The 22,333-nt window shown below is 35.8% G+C and overlaps 1 protein-coding gene across 2 annotated transcripts; it reads right to left on the bottom strand.

Moving 5' to 3' along the window:
• Positions 1-1,509: 1,509 nt before the first annotated feature.
• LOC106052827 (uncharacterized) lies at positions 1,510-19,477 on the bottom strand. Of its 2 annotated transcripts, XM_013208295.2 has the most exons (10): positions 18,866-19,477; positions 16,778-16,832; positions 15,556-15,620; positions 14,395-14,523; positions 11,789-12,881; positions 10,460-10,582; positions 9,709-10,354; positions 8,565-8,997; positions 6,737-6,842; positions 1,510-6,326 (listed from the first exon to the last, which is right to left on the bottom strand). In XM_013208295.2, exons 1-10 carry the CDS (start codon positions 18,907-18,909, stop codon positions 4,458-4,460), a joined length of 4,563 nt encoding a protein of 1,520 aa, XP_013063749.2. In that variant the 5' UTR covers positions 18,910-19,477; the 3' UTR covers positions 1,510-4,457. The 2 variants fall into 2 exon arrangements, with proteins under 2 accessions (XP_013063749.2, XP_013063753.2); XM_013208299.2 differs by lacking the exon at positions 10,460-10,582.
• Positions 19,478-22,333: the final 2,856 nt, after the last annotated feature.

Genomic DNA, 22,333 nt, shown 5'->3' with positions numbered 1-22,333 from the left:
CATGAAGGCAGGGATTTGACCAGAGACGCCTGAGTATTATCTCTAGTCGAAACGTTGTCGCCCACACAACTGGTGTACAAAGGAACGGGAAATAGCCGATACAGTTAGGGATCAGCAGGGTTTGCCAGAGTGTAGCACTATGTGTTAAAAGCTGCCTAAAGGTAAACCACGAGGTCACAGCGTTAATAAATAACGCCCTATAGACATAGCAACAAGGGAAATCTTCAAGACTCCTTATGAAACGAGAACGTTTTCCACATATGCAATCAGTTATTTAGTAAAATATCAAATGTTTCAAATTATACTTTAAACCTTTTGCAACGTGAAATTTACACTGTTGGCCTATGAGGCGAATGGCTTATGAGGATGTAGTAGAGCCAGTACAACTAAAGACAGCAACTCAGAAAATTAAGGATGATTGCATGACTCCGTAAACCCAGTAGCGACCTGAATATTTGGCCACATGTAATGTAGACAAAGCCGTGGTCCGCAAGGGATCTATTTAAGTTTTAGTTGTCTTCGGCAAGGGCTCTTATTTGGGTCTCAAATACTTTTCCCTCGATCCTCGTGAGAGCTCTCCGACAGTCTCTATCAGAGGCTACCTGCTGCCAACTGCATTCCTCTATGTCAGCCTGATTTAATCTTTATAGTGCACATATTATTACGCCGCCCTCATTTACGCTCGCCGACCCAAACACAGCTGTGAAATAGCAAGTAGTGTTTCTATACTGTCCACACTAGCCTCTAGCAGAACATGGTTATTTGCAAAGTAGTCTTGCCAGCGTATGCCTATTATGGAGCGAAGGCACCTTGAATGTTATCATGCTAGAAACCCTACATGCCTCCTATACCTATAAGTGCACCCATACCAAAGTGTGAAAAGAACTACTGCGTTATAGACATTTATTTGCTTTAGTAGATGAAGAATGCTATTCTATCATACTCTCATTTTAAGGTTTGTCTTCGAGTCCGAAAATTAGTGAGGTGTGCAGTATTTCCCGTGGCTGCGCAGCCCCAACTGTGACCTACATATTTTGCCACATCCAGGGCATGCATAACCATTGTCCGCAGGTGGTCGATTTAGATTTTCTTTTCGCCGTCTGCGTTTGTCCACGGCATATAGAGGCTACCAAAAATGCGGTTGGTCTTAGGGAGAGTGTTGTCAATTTCTTTAAAAAGCGATGCATCGTTTGACAATGTGCAGCCCAGGTACATGAAGTGGTCGACAACATTAAGGAAAAGGCCATCTCATAGTAAGACAAGAAGCTAGACTGAGCATCTCAGAGCATTCTCTTAGGTTTAGTCAGCTTTCCTAATTGAATTCGACAGCATATTCAGAATAAATTTCATCTTTGCCTGCACTTAAGGGGCTTTGTTTATCAGTAGATTTTTGTATGATGATAAAATGTTTCGTTATTAAATAAGTTTTTGTCTAAATACAAATAAAAGCAAATCACAATTTTAAAACGAAATTGTTTAAGTCATTTAAAGCTCAATAAGCTAGATGTATGATTGAATTAAACTTTATTTAAAAATTCAAATCCTAAAACACTTTGATCTAAACATGAACACTTGGTAACGAAGACAGAACGTTACTATTGTCGACGCCAAAACTGGAAGTCGACATGAAACTCAACATTCAACATGCTTATAAAAGTAATTCACAATGTAATATATACATACAGCCTAGTATCTCAGAATACGACTTCATTTACTTATCCATAATACTAACAATACAATACAATCTAGAAGTATAATTATGTTGGCTGCAGGGCGATTGGTTTGACTTACGCAATGTTTGATATATAAATAAAAACTTTGTTATATTTAGTAAAACTAGATGTTCTATGCCATCCTGCAGAGTTCATCACTAGAAATAGCACGTCTTAAAGCAATCCTTGTTTCACAATAATTCCTAAAAATAAATTTCTGCGCTGCCATTGAAAAACAAACGAAAGTTATAAAATAATGAACGCTTCCTTGAAAGACTCATTTTGTATATCTGGCTATAAAAAATGTTTTGGCTTTTCCCAGAGACATTTAAAGTTCTATCTCCTGGCCAGTTATGACAACAACCAACAACTTCAGTACAACAAAAACCACAAAGAGAGCAACAATCTTCAATAAAAGCTTTCCAGAATTCAGTCAGACAACAAAAAGGATTTCAGTTCAAACATAAAAAATTAAACGTTTTTAATTTCTGAGCGTAAATTAATATGCAGAGAATGTAACTACTTGTTGAAATAAACCAGAAAATAAAGGGCATTTGGAAGAAAAACTCTTTACACAATAGTATGGAGAGTTTTCATTTAGAATTGGTATTTTCAGACTATCAGCATAGTTTTTTTTAGTAATGAAATGTATAGGTAAGGTTGAATGTAAAACGCTAACAATAATGAGGTGAATATACAGGGCACAGAACTGAAGAGTCTACATAGCAGAAATTAACAATGAAATAAAAACTAACATTTCAAAACTATTGCAACTCCAAATGAAGTGGGAAAAAAAAGAAAACGTCAAATAAAACAATTGAGCATTTTTTTTATGGATGTTTAAATTGTACAGTTCAATGTTTTTACTTTTTACTGAAATGCTTTCATCATAATTTTTAATAACTAAAAAAAAACACAAATTATTAGAAATTATGCACTTTTAGGATGTCATGTATATTATAACAATTTTAATATTTTTGTGTTAGCCCGACCCCAGTCAGTCTAATGTAACTCTGTCATATGTATTGCTAAAGAGGTGACATTATTTCATTTAGGAACAGAGCTGCATTATCTTGAGCGGTAATTCAAGCCATGGGCCAAACCTTAAAACAATAGAAGACTAGATCTTTCATCGAGAACAAATGTTTACAAAGAAAAAAAAAAGTAATTGTTTGGGTCACATAAGTAAACCTAGAAGTTCCAGTCCATTACAATAGAACACAGTTTTGCATGATGTAACATGATAATGCTTCCATGAACGACTTGCACTACAAAACTTGGGAGAGGAGCATTGATTCGGTCTGCCAATGCACGAACATTCAAACCCAACGTACAGCCAAAATAAAAGCAAAAGTTTACAAAAGGAATGTTCACTCCGAAATTGTCTATTTACAAGTTACATTCGAAACGGTGAGTATTGCAAGCGTAATGAGATCTTTCACAGAATCAAAGCATATCTATTCTCTCGTTGGATAGTTCTGGTATGACTTTATGCATTGACTCTGTAAAGTTTCCGTTCAGCTTTATACATCGAAATATAAAACAATAACCTTTTAGAGCTTTTTCTCTTGGTCGTGTTGCTTAAAGTAAACAAGTGGCCAATTGAATACTTTTTTCTATACAATAAAGTACTGTAAGTAATTGTTCATATACTTCAAAAATACAAATATAGTAATATAATAATCATTTTTACAGTATGCGATCAAATATTTCTCACCAGAAAAAATGATGTTTGTAATTTTATTAAAAGAAACATTTTGTAATGACCTTTTAATATCATTAACAATGTCACTAATTGTATAAGCGAGGCAAATATTCAAGTCTATGGATTGTTGTTCGGATAGGATCAACGTATTTACAAACAAGCTTTATAAAGGCTTCCTAGAATGATCACTTCTAAATGACTCAATAGCCAGTGTTTACAAAAAAATGTTTTATAGTGGTTCACATCAATCAGTTGGCTACAAACAATGGAGGCTCTACAATGTCAAATTTCATTTCAATCTTTTTTTAAAATTAAGGTACGTCAGGGATAGAGTTATTACAAAGATCTTGGGATAGAGTTATTGCAATGATCTTGGATTTGCATAGTGTTTAAAAATCACAACAAATGAATGGTCTTCAAAATGTAGACTAACAGACATTTACAAATAAGACACAGACTAAACGTATGTACAGCGTAAATTATAATTCAATGCTTCAAAATGTTATGTTCTAACAATCCTGAAAGTCCGTCACCGAGCCGAAACCAAAGTTATATTACAGTTAATCTGAATTTGCTAGAAAACATCCAGGCCACACAACATTTCAAAATGTGAACATTGATCTATGTCATAACACCATACATTTCATAATGTCAACTTAGGTCTATGTCATAAAATTATACATTTCATAATGTCAAATTTGGACAATGTCATAACACCATACATGTCATAATGTCAACTTTGGTCTATATCATAACACCTTTCACAACCGACACACACAAAATATGAACATTTAAAAGCCATTAAATGTAAAATTATATATCCTTCATAATGAACAGATGAATTATGCCAAATATTCTTGAACGAAATATTTCAAAATTATATTCTGAATTATTCATCATCTAATTTATGAATATATGGAAGTGAATGCCTACAACTTCACACGTAACAATTCATAAATATTTTTCTCCCAGCCTTAAACAAAAAAAAAAATACTAAACTACTCTTAATACAATGAAATGCTACAGCCCAAATGATTTTCTTACAGAAATTTAGGGTCAGCTTTCTCAAACCTTGTCTCTTTCCCTACTGCTCCCACCCCGTCGGCACCATTGCTCTTTGGTATAATACTGATGAGATTAGCTTTATTGGAGCCCATGGGCTTGTTGCTTCTTCTTGCAGACTGGAGCTGATCTCGGGACGACATAAGAAACTCCATCTCTGGCCAACATAGCCTTCCCGTACCGCAGTCTTCGGGCATAGCCCTCCTAACAGGTAACATGTCAAGCATCTCTGGGTGCATGTCTGCCGATGCAGGCCATTGCATAAATGTTGCTGTTTTTGAAGCCGGGTCTGCTGCTGCTAGAGCCCCGTTCTGCAGAGTGGAAATGTCTGGATACATCATCGTCACCTCGGGGTTACACAGATTAGGATCTGCAACGCCACTAATGTTCTCCATACTGACCGCCTTTGACATCAAAGAGTTTGAAAAGTCGTGATCGAGATCCTGGTCCCAAGGGTTGGTTCTCGTTTTTATAAGACGCGGGCAGACTGCATCATCTATGGCGGGCCGCATGCCTAGTATGGGCACTGTGAACTCCTCTGAACCGGATCTCATCTTTATAAATGTCGTTTTACTTTTCACGCCACTGGATCGAATGGGCCTGCCGGACTTGTCACCCTGACCATTCACACTAAAGTCGTTGTCGTTGGTGTTGATAGTGATGATGTTACTGGTGTTGACATGAGGATTACTGCTGCTACTGTTGTTGTGATTGTTGTTAGGGTGTTGGGAACTTACATTCACAGGCATCTGATGAACGTACACTACTCGAGACATGTCTACAAACGGTACACGAATCATTCCTTGAGGAAATCGTGAATTAGAAGGGACACTAGTCATCATTCCTTGAATTGGTACTAAATTAGACTGTCGAGTACCACTGGGAGTTTGCACTGATTGTTGGGGCATTAATATATTAGGAACACAGTACATTTGTTGGGCCATTGCCATGGGGGCTTGTATTTTGTTTCCAGACATTTGCATTCGAGATATTTGTCCAGGTGATAAGGAATGAGCGGCCCCTTGCTGAAGTAGTCCTTGGATCTGGCCGTTCATAACTAGCGATGCCGTCTGTTGAGTTGGGACAGAATTATCTTGCATTCGAACTGCTGTAGCATTGGATTGTTCTTTATTCGGATACAAACCCAACATTTCACGGATACGTCTGTTGCTTTCTTCCACTTCTGCTTTGACTTTCTCATCAGTGGATGACTGTTTTAAACTGTTGGCGCCAAGAATCATTCGAGGCCTTGGTGGTTCCTGATTTCGAGATATTTGAGCCCCTTGCGTTTGGTCGACTTGATCTTTGGGCTGATTAGAATAAAGCCTGCTAGAACTGTTTGATCTTAGAGAAGCAAGGTCTTGATCGCTTAAAATCATAGTAGATCCATCCATGTTGTGTAAATGTACGTATTTGTCGGGATTACTTTCCAAGTTATAGTCTTGGGAACAATTTTCTTCGTGATCTCTGCAATTCTCATCGGGCTGCATCTCATGCCAAGGTGTTGAGCTACCGGCGTCATCCAAATACGTTTTTTCGAGCTCCTCGGAGATCTTATAGACAGATTCCTCTGTTTTTTGTCTTTGCTGCTGTTGCTGTTGCTGCTGCAGTACAGACAAATGAGACATAGAAACGCTGGTGTGAGGAGATTGTCTGAAAGCTGAGTTGGTGCTGTTTGGGTCACTAAAGGCACGAATAAGGCGAATCTTGTTCATGCTTTCTGCATGATGAGCGTTCATCTCTGAGGAAACTTCACCGTAAATAGCGTCTTGGTCTTTCCCTTTTAGGGGATCATTATCTTCTGTTGATTTCTGGCCAGATAAATGGCTGGACTGAGCTGCCAAAATCTGTAAAAAAAAAAAAAAATAGTAATTATTATTTTGAAAAAAATATAAAAATAATAGTAATAATAATATTTTATAGATATAAATTTAATACAATCTGAATCTAAGTTAAAAGATAACAAAAGGGGTAATTAACCAATTCAGACCTTGTGATATATGGGGTTAGATGATGTCTCTATAGCTGACGATTAACGATGATGTCATGTGGCCGCACAACGACCACAACACATTTACTTTCCCCAACAAATTTCAGAAACTTAATTAAGTTGGGTGGACTTATAGGCGTATAAAAATCCCAAAATACAAATCCTTAACCTGGATTCGAACTTGGGACTCCCCGGGTTAGGAAACCATCTTGTTACCTCTCAGCCACCAAGCCCCATTAAAAGATAAGGCTGACGTTCTATGTTTACCTTATTGTTAAGTATCTGCATTGATTGTGACAGTGTAGGAGCACACATAGGGCCAGTTCTTGCCATTGTGTTGTCATCTAGAGAATCTTGTCTGCCCTTCCACGACCTAAGAAAATGATCTGAGAGATGAATGAAAGATAACTACTTTCTAATTATAGCCTTAAATTAAAAAAAAAAAAGAATTTTATTATTCTAACGAAGTGGCTCTATGTTTTTGACTAACTGCGTCATTGACAAATTAAGTTTTTACAAAGTTCTCAACCAGTTATGAAAAAAACTACATAGAAAAAAGACATTTGCTTGGCACATTTGACATGATGACCTTAGGAAATGGAGACGAACATTCCAGTGACAGCTGCGATATTAGATTGTTCTCTTTATAAATGTATTATATATAATAGTGACACCATGTTTAGTCTTTACAACAAATAAACGAATAATATAAGAAGCCAACAAGATCGAAAGAGTCAAGATAACTGGTTTTGCCCTAAGTAAATGTCACCCATCAATTAACTCTGACAGCTACTTCACCAGTAACTGGGATGGGGGTTGGTTTATATTTGTGGAGGTAGAATTAGACTTGGTTTGTACAATTTTTGTTTATGTAGAAGTAGACTACCAGGGGCGAAGCTAGGATGGGGCGAGAGGAGGTCTAAATTTGAAAGTCCCCCCGGGCCCCCACTTGAGGGGGCCCCAAATGAGTGTCCGAAATTTGTTTTTACATTAATGTTTACGCCATTATCTCATGTCATGATGTGGAATGTCAAAATGCAGGGGCTCCCAAAGAGCTAAAGTCCCATCGGCCCTCAAATCGCTAGCTACGCCACTGCATACTTCAGTTGTACGATTTTCTAACGTTAACACTGCCGAGAAATACAATTCATAGAGTAGCAGTATTTAGACTTAAAAGATTTATTATGCTAAATGCAAAACAATTATTTTCTAATTTATCTTCTTCAGATTAAGTCCTTGTTAAAAGTCTAAGTTACTTTGGCGTCCAACAAAGTTAACAGAATTACCCAAAACCCCAATGTCAGGAAAACTTGTCAGATATTTTCAATGAGGATCATTGTATTGATAGAAAGATGAAGTGGTTGTGAAAGGGGAAAAAAAGGGGGGGGGTGCATTTTGTTTTCGTACTGGAACAACATAAAGATTTGACTGGAGAGGATAAGAACAGGTATATGTGTAGTCTTAGTCCTGAGTGATTGGATGTAAGGTCGCTCTAGCCGGCATAACTGACCATAGTTGGTCTGCGCCCACCTGGAGACCATACCCTTGTGGCTTAGGGACCATATTTCTGGGGGAAGGTTGAGATATCAAAAGTAACAGACTTAAAATGTGAGTATAATTGGTTGAACAATACAAGTTGGATGTGATCCTCAAAGCAAAAAGGAACAAATGAATAACAGATCATTTGTGACAGGAAAAAAATATTGTTCTCTGAATTAGTTAATAGCTGCTACTGGCCTCATTAATAATGGATGGGTGAGGTACACAAAAATAGAGACTGCCCTGACTATCACGCCCCCTTTCCAGCAAAAATCTTCACTAACTGGACTCAGTATTTGTCTTCAAGGTTTACCCTATGAAGTTTTAGCACCCTCCCCCCCTTAAATCAGCGGGGAGTTGAAATCAGCGTGACCTCTCTCCTAGATCAATTGCCGAACTTGGCTAACGAGCTCCAATTGTTCGGCTGTTTTTACCAATTGTTCGGCTGTTTTTACTGACAGGTGAACGGGTAAAGATGGATACTGGATAGATGATGCCCTAAATACAGAAAACATCGAGCGGATGTACACATATGTATACAAGGTAACATACTTACCATGTGTTTTGTCTGGCGTCATCGGCATCATAAAACAGGCTGGAGTCTTCCACTTGGTCATTCTGATTAAGGGAGACATTGGAAGCATGAGCGGAGTTGTTGGACATCTGCCGTCTCTGTTCCATGTTGAAGGACGACACTTTATTCAGATAAGCGTCAGAGAAAAGGTACTGGCCATTCATTGAAGAACTGCCGAACACTTGGTGATCAAGACTTTGGGAGCTCATACCAGACATGCTGGCTATCGGTGAGGTTATGGAAGAAGCATTCCACGAAAAGTCTCGGTCTGTTTGGATACTAGACAACAAACTGTTTGCTATGCTGTCGTTTGAGGTCATTCTTGAGCTGTCGGCTATTGCACGTGAAGTTGGCATGTAGGTAAGGTCATTAGCTGTAGGCAAATTCTGCTTCCATTGATACAGCCTTGACAATCCTATAATTTATCAGATGAAAAATAACACTAATGAATATAATTTAATACACAAGACATCTATTCTTTTAGATTTTACGGTTAAAAAGTTTAGAGAAAACAGGAATAACTTAGGCATTTTCCTGAACATTATCGGATTCAGAGTATCTATTCATTCTAAAATAGAGAATGCTAACAAAATGTAAGGCTTTTAATATAAAATATATCACTTGACATACAGCAAATACAGATACAAATTTTTGTAAAATGCATTTTACTTAGATCTTCAGGGAGTGTGACCACTCAAGGTCCTCGCCTGAGGAGATTTCCGAGATAGATTCTTTTGTCATTTAAGTATACGTACCAATCCGTTATAGACTAAAATACTGTGTGATGCATGTCAATCGGAAAATTCTTTTGAAATTTTAAAAAAATTTTATTATATATATTTTAGAAGCCTTTCCCATCTGTACCAATTATCACGATATCAATATTTCGATATTTTTATTTTTTGGCACATCGGCACAATTTAGGCCATGTGGTGCCCTTAATCCTTCAAGAATTGCCTCGTGTACTGCAAAGGCCGCCTCTGCACTATCAAAAATATATCCTATTACTGTGTCATATTTTTTTTATTATTCTCACAAAACTTTAGAGATATACTTGATCTAGTGTTTATGTTGATTACTATCAAACAATGCATTCTATACTTTTTTTTTTTAAAGTTATACTTACTAGAATTTTGTTCTGATCCTGTAGAAGACTGAACATTGATAAAATGTTCTTCAGTATCGCTTTTCATTCCTGTAGTATCGATATCAGATTGTGTTGAACAATTACTAAGGCTATTCCAGCGATACCGAGTATTCATGTCGTCGTACCCCATATCCAGAGTATTTCGGTTGCCAGTTTCAAAGCCTGAATCCAATCCATTACCGTTCTTCACCTCGAAGCTACACTGTGTAGATTGGCCGTTATAAACGCCCATTTCATTTGTATTATCCATAGCCGGGTTCATTTTTAGTATAGGCCTTTGAGCACTTGGTTGGCGCGTAGCATCAGTTTGTTGGTTGGACTGAGGGTATCGTGAGCGAGCGTATGCACGACGAAGTCGATCTTCCAGCGTCGAACCGGAAGAACTTGTGCCGTACACTGAGTCATTGTCGTACACCAATCTGGACGGTGCGTCCCCCTCGTAGGCTGGCCTACTCAGTTCAGCCCACGAACGACTTGAATTGGAGCAGTTTTTCTCTTCGGCGGGTTGGTTGAAGCCCAACTGCCTCTCAGTATGGGCGAAGCTGTCCCTCTCGTGCTGATAGTCTTGCAGGGGAACAACAGATAATGTCATGGGGTTACTTGGGTCGAGGCAAGCATAGCTGGCCTAAGTCGGGAAAAAAATAGTTTTTATCAAAGTAATATATGTATATATATGTATATATAAATTTAAATTAAATAACTGACTATATAATATTACAGACACATCAACCTTTAAAGTACGACTGTTTGAAGATAATTCAGAATATTCGGATGACGACTGATTATCTACAAAAGGTCCTAAAACTGAAATGCCTTGCACAGAATTGTTTGATGGAAAAAAGTCTTGATTTGTCTGTAAACATAGAAAAACAGACAAGTAGATATATATGATCAAGTTTCAGTATCAAAGAAATAGAAGGAGTTGGGTTTAAAAAAAGCGAGTTTCTATTTACTAATTGTTGTGAAGTTTGTTCAACAGGTCAAAGTTATTTCACTTAAAGACCTAGCAGTTTATAAGCAGATGATGTAAAGCTTTGGTAGAAAGGACCAATGTATGACCAGTGTACCATGTGGCCAACACAATGATTAACTTTACCAATCAAAGGTAAGTACCCATTATAGCTATGTAGACTCAGGGATACCATCAAAGTCAGAATACTAAGACAATACTGTGCAAATAACAAAAAATGAAGATCTAGTAATCAGACAATAATCAAGTGACAACTTTGTGGAAAAACAAGTAAAATAAACAATATCTTTTTTAAAAAAAGAGCAAAGCTTATCTAATGGGAAGAACTCCACACATACAACTATATCTCTCTATACTGCAAAAATTACCCATTATAGCTATGTAGACTCAGGGATACCATCAAAGTCAGAATACTAAGACAATACTGTGCAAATAACAAAAAATGAAGATCTAGTAATCAGACAATAATCAAGTGACAACTTTGTGGAAAAACAAGTAAAATAAACAATATCTTTTTTTTAAAAAAGAGCAAAGCTTATCTAAGGGGAAGAACTCCACACATACAACTATATCTCTCTATACTGCAAAAATTATTTCCATTATTCAATATCAAACCAAATAATGAATTACCAATAATACATAGACTAATTGGTTAATTGTATAACTGATTCATGTTTTGTTAGGTTCAAGAGAAAATTGCTTAACGTTTCACATTGATCCGAGAATAGGTGTCGAAGCAATAACGTGTACACATTTTTAAAAGGAGAGAAAACCCTAAACATTTAGCGATATCTGTAAATACTGAAGGATTAATTTCCCTTGTTGGTACACGTAATTTTACAAGCAATTTTTTTTTATTGATTCATATATTGTCTAAGCTAATGAATAATTGTGCAGAGTTTCAACTATATCCGCAAATGAGATTGGGAGAAATAACGCGTACAAAGTTTTTACCAGAGTGTGTTGATATAATCTTTGTAACAAGGGCAATAAATTAGTTTAAAAAGTGTCCAGTAAGAGTAACTTCAGTTCGTGATCAGGAAACTGAAATGTTAAATGACAGAATGTATACAAAATATTAATTTTTACCTGATTTCCATTACTAAACACATCAATACCAACACGGCCAGAAGTCATTGGGTTATACATAGTGGTTGGCTGGCTGTTCGCTACCACTCGTGAGCGTGATGAGTTGGCGCCATTTTCTTCTGCTGAAGGGATCCAACTCTTGTTAACTTCATTAGGCTGGAAACCACCATACATTTTGTTAGTCGTCTGCTGTCTTTGTTGTTGCTGCTCCTGTTGTTGGTACTGCTCAAGCAACTGCTGCTGTTGTCTTTGTTGCTGCTGCTGGTGTTGAATAATTTGTCGCTGAAGCTGATGCTGCTGTGCTAGCTTTTGTTGGTGTTTTAAGAAAGAATCTAAAGAAGACGTTTTCATCTGTTGACCCATGGACTCGTTGGTGCATTTCATTTGTGTTGCCGAGTCACTCCAGTTTGTGCTCTGACATGATGTGTCCGTACTCTGTCTGTAGTAATTGTCACCCGAGGTCAGATTCTCGTTGAGAACCTTCAATAAGCTTTTTGGCATCGGTCCTGAAGAAGAGGTTTTACTGATAACATTCGCGGAGCCTCCGTCACTAAGCATGAGTTGCTCCCCGTTCGATTTCATGGCACTGTTCGCGTTATGAGATAAATTGTCCGTCTCGGTCAACAAAGTGTTGTCCAGTAGATTACACTGACCACAGTTTGTCCCAGTCGTGTCCTCACTGGAGTCTAAAGTGTCGTTTTTGTAGTCTGTGCAGTCGCTGTTGTCACTGGCATGGGCTAAGGAAGAATTGTTACTGGGCTGATCACTCTTTTCTTCTGTCACTGATATAATGTCACTTGTGCTAACTGTCATTGAGTTCACCTCGTCACTAGAATCGACCAAACCTGCTGTTCGGACAATGTTGGTTTTGTTGGGATGAGGCCACAACTTCCGAATCGATTCGGTGGTGGTCTTTTTCAGCAGCTCCAAAAATTCAGGATCCTCTCGGGAGTCATCAGAAAAAACTGGAGTCATACGGGCAAGGGGAAGTACAAGTGGAACTGCTTTCGTACACGTTCTTGAGCTGATTGCCTCCCCTGGACTGTCCCCACGACCACATGTCTTGCGAAGCTGGTCTAAATAGGACCTATATCTAAAACAAAGATAATTAATATTCTTTTAAAAATAATTACTAGCGTAATACACGGCGTTGACCGTTTTTATTAAAAACAAAGGCAATACAAATGAAATAAAAGTATTTTTTTTTTAATTTAGCCACCCTCACAGATTGGTGACAGAGGATTTTCAGCGTTCATCCTCCTGGCGCTCACGCCTTTTTCTCATAGTAAAAAGAGTTCATGTTAAAAAGACCTACGCATATCAAATGAAGTCAAATAAGGTCTAATATAGAAAGAATGAACCATTGGGCCACTGATGTTATGCGAGGGACATATGAGGTAAATAAGGCGCTGTAATGGGCATGATCTTCGTAAGATCACCTTCGTGTTCAGTAAGACATCCTGGCGGGGACTTTTTTGAACGAAACGCTGTAAGAGAGTTGAGAGAACGTTGAGGAGAGTCGCTGTCTAAAATGTAAAAGATTTTGAGTTGATATTGTTACGGAAGCCTCTCGCTAAACTTTTTTTTTACACTCTTGATTGTTGAATCTAGATGAATTATCGTTTCTTACTTAAAATGTTTTAATTTTTGAAAAATTGTTGAGCTATAGCAGTGTTTCCCAAATTTTTTCCTTAACGGAACACTTCGCACATTCTGAGTATTTAATGAAACACTTTGCTTATTATTGTTAAGTTAGGGTATCGCCACACCCTTACCTAGTTTGAGAAACGTTGATCTAGCCTCTATGAAAAAATGGTCTAGTAGCATTAGAATATTTTTCTTTGATTCATATGAAGTTTTGTTCATATCTTATCTTATAAATTAAAGACTTTACACTTTCAATTCAGTCAACCATGAAAATCATTGACTTAAAATCTCCGTTTTCCTGTCTGATTCAGGCAACCAAGTCCATGCTCTAATAGCAATATGTAAGAAGTATTTGTACAAGATTGTCCTGTCATATGGAATAAGAAATGTGCCTTTAATGTTCGTATTCTATTAAACTAAAACAAAGTGATTTCTAAATCTAAAGCAAATGAAATTTCGATTACAAATGGAATAAATACACTTAAAACATATCTAGAGAATGCTTTTACTGTCGAAATTATTGTCAATGGTTAACGTGTAAGGTGTGTCATATGTTAAAGTTAGAATATCAGTACATAAATCTGACAAGACATCAGAGTCATTCTAATTATTTCTATTTAGGTCCTTCATTCTTAAAAAAAAAAAGTCTGGAAATCCAGACTGGAAACATTTCTGAGGTTTAGCTATGTATTTCTTATGCACTGCTACTCTGGGCGGTATTAGGGCAATATTTGATAAATCGAAAGTCAGAAAAGCGGTTTTGGGTTGCGTGCAGTTTGTGAATTAATTATTAAACTATCAGTAGGCATAAGAAGGGAAAATGGTTAATCCACAAGTAAAATTTAAGAGAGGATGATTTAATCTTGGTTCAAATACATGCAGTTGAGTTTTTTTCTTTTTTTTTAAAGGATTGTGCGAAAATGTTTTAAAATTCTTCTATTGAAGATGCAAGTACTCACGTATTCAGATAGTTGGAGACGAGAGTGCTGGCGTGAGCAGTGGACAGTAAGGTATTGCCGAGCTGAGCCTTGCTACACGGCTGACTGCTTTCGGAAGTGGAACACACGCGAACCAAGTCTGCAAATGTGCTGGGAATAAAGTGTACAGGCAAGAGTTGAATTGAAAGACACCAGATCTTCATATTAGTTTTTATGAACAATACAGTGAATGATATAGGGCTTTAAAGTTTACATTGCATGAGCTTAAGCTAAATAATAACATGTAAATACAAAAAAAATGTAATAAATAATTTTTTAAATTTTTTGAGAGAAGATCCGTATCTTTTTTTTTAAATCTATCTTTTCAAGAATTCTGCTATCAATCAGATGGACTATTCAAGCTGGTAGTATTTAAATATTGCTTTCATTATAGTTTAAAATCCGTACTTGCATTATATTTTAATATTGGCATTATGAGTTTGAGTTTTGAGTTTAGGCACATCGGCACAATTTTTGATGGAAATAAAACAAAACAATAGCTTAACCTAAATGGGTGTATCTCTAAATCACATCACTAAAATAGCATTGGTAAACAATAGAATGCTGAAAGTAGACATTTAATGAACACTTTCCCAAATATTAACTATTCCAACTAATGGCAACTATAAATTGTGTACTTATTTCAGTACTCCAGCCAGACTCTAAACATATTTTGAACAATTTTCATTCACTTATTGAACCTTGTTTCACTCCACTAGATGTAGTTCTTTAACACATCAGCAAGTTTGCCGAAATGCTCATGAACTCGTCAATGTCATATAAAATTGAGCATTGCAATCACTGGATAATTTCGAAACCTTTGGTTTGGAAAAGGGGGGGGGCTAGGTGTGAATATATAGCAAAGCGTTTGGTTCTTAGACCGGTTATTTTCGAATCCTGCCAGTCTTATAATTTGAACTAGAATCTAGAACTAGACTCGAGCTGCCTTGGATTTGAGGGTGCTCATTTGACGTCCTGCCATTTCTTAGGAAAAGTAGGTCTACAAATAGCTTCTCTGATGTTAACACAATGTGATTGTCAAACTGTTGGCCACACTTTCAAACCCTTAATTCACTTGCCAGACGATTAGGTAGAAACTAAAGATTATATTTTTTTTTTACAATTAGGCCTATTCGTACTTACACTTTCGATTCAAAGAGCTTCTGTGTAACACCTGCAGGTTGAACTGAGCCGTCAGTGATGATGATCTGAAAGCAGAATCTCAGCCATAACTACGCTCATTATTAAACAACAATTTAATTTTATATGAGTAACAACATTGCCAATAATATATTTAATTTATATCTATATATGCCTACTTTTATAGACTTATATATAAATATATTCTTTAATGTTGTGTAATTGTGCCTAGATCTATATAGTCTTATAACTTATAATGAGACCCACATTATTAAATATTCATCCCAACAGTCTATAATTTACTTCTCGTCTACTGATCGAATTATTGTAGAGCAAATTAAAATCTAGACCTAGATTTCATTTTTGTCTTATTAAGTGACAGCGATGCTCACGTGCCAAGGGGTAGACACATTTGTCTTTACTAAGCAGAAGTAATATGTTGGAAGGGAATGGGGATATGAAAAGAGAATTTTAAAGACTTAAAAAAAAAGTTATTTGAAAGCTAATGCTTTTTATCATGATTTATGGTAGCAAAAAAATAAAATAGATCTAAAAACTTATTTAGATCTAGATTATTCTAGATATTATCGAGCTTTAGTTATACTAGTTCTAGACTACATTAATCTAGATTATTGAATTCTGTCTAGGCCTATCGTAGAATGACATTCGAGTGGATTTTTTTGGAATTCAACATTTATATAATCTAGATCCAGATCTGGGTCTACACCTATAGAATAGGCTATAGACCTAATCTAGTCTAGTGTCTAAAATGTTATCTAGATCTAGAATCTAAGTACAGATCTATATTTCTATAAGTTATACTATAAGTATGGATCTAGACTATTAGAATTTTGATTTCAAGATTGAGAGTCTAGATCCGAACACTAGAGATCTAATCTAGATCTATGTCTAGATCTACCTTAGTCAGTATCATAATCCCTTTATTACGATTTACTACAATCGAAGAATTAGCGTTAAAAAAGCCTGTATCATATCTAATCTACATTATCTAGATCTATTAGATCAATAGTTATAGATAGATCTAGTATTAGATTCAAATCTAAATCTACAATATTCAGTTAGTAAAGAATGAAATTGGATTATTTTAGATCTTTATTAGAATCTAGACTAGTATTGGTATCATAGAAAAACGTGGTCGAATTCGAGATCTATGAGATTGACCGACTTTTAAATGAAGCTACACATCAAATTAATTTGGGCCTACCTGCAACTTGTTCTGCTGATCACCTCCCCTGTCTATGGAATCGTTAATAGTTAATCTGACGAATAAACACGCAATGTTATTTTCCAAAGAGACATTGCATTATATTAGAAAGTTTTATTTTTAAGACTTTCATGATTTTAAAAGACTATCTTTCATCATTTCCAACGGAAAGCCAATCTGAGTTTGAACTCATGGATATCCAAGTGTAAAAGGACAAACGCACAATGACGTAGCGAGGTAACGTCACACTGGTGCAGCAAGTAATTGGATTTTCCCAATGTTGCGTTAAGACAGTACAGAATCTTCACACTTTGCGGTGCGCACGACAAACTAATTTGATAGCACATGTGTATTTATTATCTCAGCAGGTGCGCCTTGCAAGAGCTATTACTAGACTCGAGTAAGTTTAGCATTCAACGCGGCTTGTCGAGTAGTGTGAAATAGTATGTATATAATTGTGATTTATCTATGTAAAAAAATAAAGTTATTTTTCATGCTTTGCAATTTCTAATTTATGTACACATGCACATTTTATTTTTTTTATTCTATCTACTTTACTAGACAGTAGTATTCATAGTACAATATGAGTAATTAGTATTTCTTAAATATTTTTGTTACTTTGCCTAGTCATCACATTATTAAGATAGCGGCACCCCAATAAGGGAGTTGGGAAGGCGCAAGCCACGATAGCAGAAATGTTAGAGTCAAAAGTAGCATCATTTGGTATAAAGACTTACTGATAAAAAAATGGATAGATTGGTGATCAAATGGATACATATTTATATTGATTAAATATATTCTTTAAATACGGAACGAAAGTAAGACTAGGAGGGGAATTATTGGTGCTCATTTTGTAGAGTTTTTTTTTATGTCCTTTGATGGCTATGGTAAATGAGTCACTTTGAAAAAAAAAAAAAAAAGGCTGGCACCAGATGCAATGGGATTTGGATACTTCTCTCACCCCTTCATATCTTTCTAATACCCTGACCTAGATTTTTTTAAAATCTATTTTCCTCGTTGAGAAATATTGTACGCTATTTAAGATGCTGAAACAAAAGCATTATTGAAGGCTAGATAACTTGGAGAGAAAATAAATCATCACTTATTAATGAAACAAAGGGCTCAATCAACAAAATGCATCTAAACATCAAGTGTTTTAACATATAACTTTAACAATGAGCATCCTTAAAAGATAACTTTAACAATGAGCACCATTAACAGATAACTTTAACAATGAGCATCCTTAACAGATAAGTTAAACAATGTGCAACCTTGACAGACAACTTAAACAATGTGCACCCTTAACATAACTTTAACAGTGTGCACCCTTAACAAATAACTTTAACAATGTGTACCTATTCTAGCGATTTCGACAAATATTTTCTAACCTGTAATCTAACCTGTAACCTGTAATCTAACCTGTAATCAATTAAACAAATCTACAAACCAGGATACATGACTTGGTGAGACTTTATAAATGCCTGGACCAGTGGATTATAATTGAACCAAGAACCAAAACGAAAATAACCAAGTTTGCAAAATCAGGTTATTCAATATTGAATAATGGAATATCTTCAATCTTTTCGTATTTTTTTCTTCATAATTTAACGAGACTGTTCTTTAAGTAGACTAGACTCCATATGATTTAAAATACAATATCGGTTTGGAATTTTAAAAATTATAAAAATTTCTTAGATTTTTTTAAAAATCACAATAAATACAAACTGTATTCTTGGTGTTCAAAATAGTTATCACATGTCTAGTGTCTATTAAAATAAAAGTGAACACAGACACTTTGACAATGAGTAGAAATATAATTACAGCCTATACGAAACTACAGAGATATATATTCAATATTGGTGTGTAAGCCCAAAAGATACGTAGCACTCTACAACAAAGCAAAGCCAGACATTGAAAATAACGGATGGAAAGAATCAGCAGAGACGAGAGAGTTTCCAGTAATAAGGAAAGGATAGGCCTAAATCAATTCGTTTTCATATAGAGTCTAATCTAGATTTGATTCTGATAAAGAAATATTTTTTTCTGAAATATAAATAAAGAAGTAATTCAATATCATGCAATACTCACAGGTTTACAACACTTGTTGACTGCTCTATGTACGGAAAAGTCATACTAAATTTGGAAGCATCACTGTAGACTTAATAATTTCTTGACGATCCACAGCAATCAGTTCATTACTTTAAAGTTGTCAGTATTTCTTCTTAACCAATGAGGGTGCCTTTAAAATCTAGATCTATGTTTATATGTTAGCGGTATCCCAGGTCTATTCAATAGTATGACCGTCCCAGTCGGTCTTCGACAAATTTGTTACTATATTACCTGCCTTTTGTAGCCAACGATAGTGCGGACTAACCAGCTGCGATTTCCTCGCCAATGAAAGATAAATGCCGTAACACGCCGTCTGCTACCGTTTCATTTTTTGAACTCAACACTAATTTGTGATCCAGCTATAGTGCAAACTAAATAGGAGAAAGGGTCACAATACTTTCTTGTCAGTTCTCCTCTTGTTCTACGGTCTGTTAAGACGTTTGGGTAGAGCATCAGGGGAGATATCCATTGTAACACAGTGACCAAGCTCTATTTAATGCAGTCAATCTGGCGTGTTAATATAGTAAACAAAAGCGTACTAGGAAACACATGGTTGCTGAGATAGCTTGGGACACGTCATGGATCTAAGGCAAAAGCCGCTGACGTCAAGCACCACTTGTGTATAAATTTAAAACTTTCAAAGTTTTGAAACAAAACTTTCCAAATTTTACAATAAAGTCAGTGTATTTTATATTATTACATCTCAGAAAACAGATAACGAATGTTGTTTTTCCTGCGAGATTAAATATTTCAAAATAAGTCCTCACTTTTGTGTCATTGAACTGGTGCAAAAATTGTTTGACTAAGATGTTAATGTTTTAAACGTTTTGTTATAAATGAAACATAACTAAGAAAATTCAAATCAAAACTAATAATAGTGGCATCCAATTAAAACTTGTTTAATTTAAAATCTCAACTCTTAGCGTTTCTTTCCACTGAAATCGTTCTTCCATGTTAATTTTGTTTTATAAAAGTTCATACACGTGAACAAGAAGTCAAACATTTTATTATAATTGGAAAAAGAAAATATGGAAATAAGTCAGGCATTGGAAAAGAAATCAATACATTTTGGAAAAGATAAATGGAAGGGGGCGGGATAAGTATATATACATATGGATATAGTGTTCCGCCCATAAAATACGATTGTACTTTTCTATAAGAAAAAAAAAATGATACAAAACTTTTATTCATATCCTTGTTAATATTTTGTTTCTTAAGACTGAAATATATTTTAGACTCCCTAATTAAAATTTTCCACTCACCAATTAGTATTACTGTTTATCTCTCTCTCTCTCTCTCTCTTTATATATATATATATATATATATATATATATATATATGAGAGGAAAGTTACCGCCCTTTGGGTAATGTTTGCAATAAACCTAGGGCAGTTGGTTTTCATTCGTTTTTTGTTTTTTTTAACGGTGTAATTTAACTCAGACATCTATAACCAATAAGGTTTTTCACTTTGTATATAATTCTGCTAAGACTGGGACTTAGCTTAGTAAGGACGACTTTGGAGTGCTTTTTTTTTGTGCAGGATGAGGGTAATCTTTTACCGGCCTCATATAAGGTACCCATAAGATGGATAAGTAAATAGAGCAAAAAAAGGAACCATAACCTCCAGAGGGCTTCCACAGTACCGAGTAAATTGCACGCGGAAAGGATGTGATTAAATGAATAGTTTATGCTGGGCAGATGGGTCGGACCGTCGGTGACGGACCAATGACTTATACCTGGCATCGTTCCACATCCTCATTCCCAAGCTTCAATGGTACTTGGTTCAGCTCGTTTGTTTTTTGGACACTCTGCAAGGTGCATGATAAGCAGAATTAGTTTACTTGCAGGTATCGTCAGGTAAGATTAGGACCGGCTTTTGGATGGTCATAGTGTGTGAAAGAAAAGGGCCTGGAGACTGAAGCAGCCTCGCCATTTCATACACATATTTTATTCAGTGTATAAGTCTGCATGCAGATCAAAATGCAGAAAATCGCATGGCTCTTCAGTCTGTGCTGACAGAAATAAAATTGACCCTCAGCTGCTGTAGTGAGACGTCCATTGCCTATCTTTCTAAGGCCTCAACGGTCAAAAACCCTGCTCCTTCTAAGATGCACTAACTAGATCATGGTTGCCCACTGGTTGGCAACCAACCAGTCTAATATGTTGAGATATTTCCTTAAATTTTTTTAAAAAGTTTTTTCCCGCTTGCTCGTTAAGATGGTTAATTCATGTTTGTAAAATCGAAATTTGATGTGATTCTTTAATTTTTAACATTTTAGCTCATAAAGAGCAATCGGGTACCATTTTGCAAGAAAAAGCTATACTATGCTGTGGCCTGGGCATCTACTATGGTTGGAATGATGTCGCCAACACAGCGGTCCACCCTTCCTGTCCACGTAGCAGATGCACAGCAGTTTTGGATCAGCGGTGTGTTCCTGCCAAGGTCTAACACTGTGCTCTGCAAGCTGCCTAAGTGTAAGAACCTCAGAAAATTTCAGAATTGTTCAGGCGTAATTTCTCTGTTGACTTTACAATTGTTCACGCTTTCGGTTAAATGGAATAGGTTTGTTCAGGGCACAAAGTTAGAATAAACTATAGCTTTCTTAAGACATCCAGAGAGAATTAAAAAGATAAAAACTTATCACGTAAAGAACATGACATAAAACATTTTGCTTTAAGAACAAAACAAAAAAAGACATCACATACCACTTTTAAAACAAGACATTATACATACCACTTCAAGAACAAAGCAGATACAACTTAAAGACTAAAACATACAGCATCCCACTTTAAGAACAAGACATAAAACATACCACTGTAAGAACTAGGGACAACCAAACTAAATAAAAAGCAGTTAATCCTAGAACAAAAAACGTGAAGTATAGATGAAAACAGTATCAATTCCGCATGGTTTTAGTGCACCAATAACTAGAAACAAAACTGATGAAAACCAAAAACAAATTATCAGGATTTTTTAACAATGAAGCTGGTTTCAATAAGAAGCTGCTTCAAAAAAAACAATAATGAAATCAAAGCAATAGCAAGTGCAGATATGCACCATATTTCTTTAAGATCTGAATTGAATCAGTGCCAATCTTCACGTTTTTTTAGTGCTTCATTAGCATTTGTCACACATTTGAGTCCTTAAGAATTTCACTAAAAAAATTTGAGTCTCCAGTGGACATTATTTTATTTTCAAGGAATATTTAGGTATTGAACAAAATTTAAAACTGACATTACATATTTTGCTAAGAATAATGTGCAAAGCTAAACCTTTTATAAAACTAACCATCATGCTCTTAATTTTGTCTCAAAAATTAATAAATGAAAATCGGGGTTAAAGAATAATAAATCTGAAAAAAAATATTGATTTATTAAAAATAAAGATTCATTGCTTTTTAAATATAAATTTTGAAAGATCCTTTGATGTCAGGGACTGATCTCTGT

The sequence above is a fragment of the Biomphalaria glabrata genome, chromosome 4 (assembly GCF_947242115.1).
Source record: "Biomphalaria glabrata chromosome 4, xgBioGlab47.1, whole genome shotgun sequence".
Lineage (NCBI taxonomy): Eukaryota > Metazoa > Mollusca > Gastropoda > Planorbidae > Biomphalaria > Biomphalaria glabrata.
This window is presented reverse-complemented; position numbering and strand designations above follow the sequence as displayed.

What these genes read in the sequence shown, in the direction of transcription:
- LOC106052827 (XM_013208295.2), bottom strand. Translation starts at nt 18,909, where the DNA reads ATGACTTTTCCGTACATAGAGCAGTCAACAAGTGTTGTAAACCT. An exon ending in TCAACAAGTGTTGTAAACCT is followed by an intron (nt 16,833 to 18,865) that starts GTGAGTATTGCA and finishes TTTATTCGTCAG; the next exon opens with ATTAACTATTAACGATTCCA. An exon ending in TGCAGATACTTAACAATAAG is followed by an intron (nt 6,327 to 6,736) that starts GTAAACATAGAA and finishes TTTTTTTTACAG; the next exon opens with ATTTTGGCAGCTCAGTCCAG.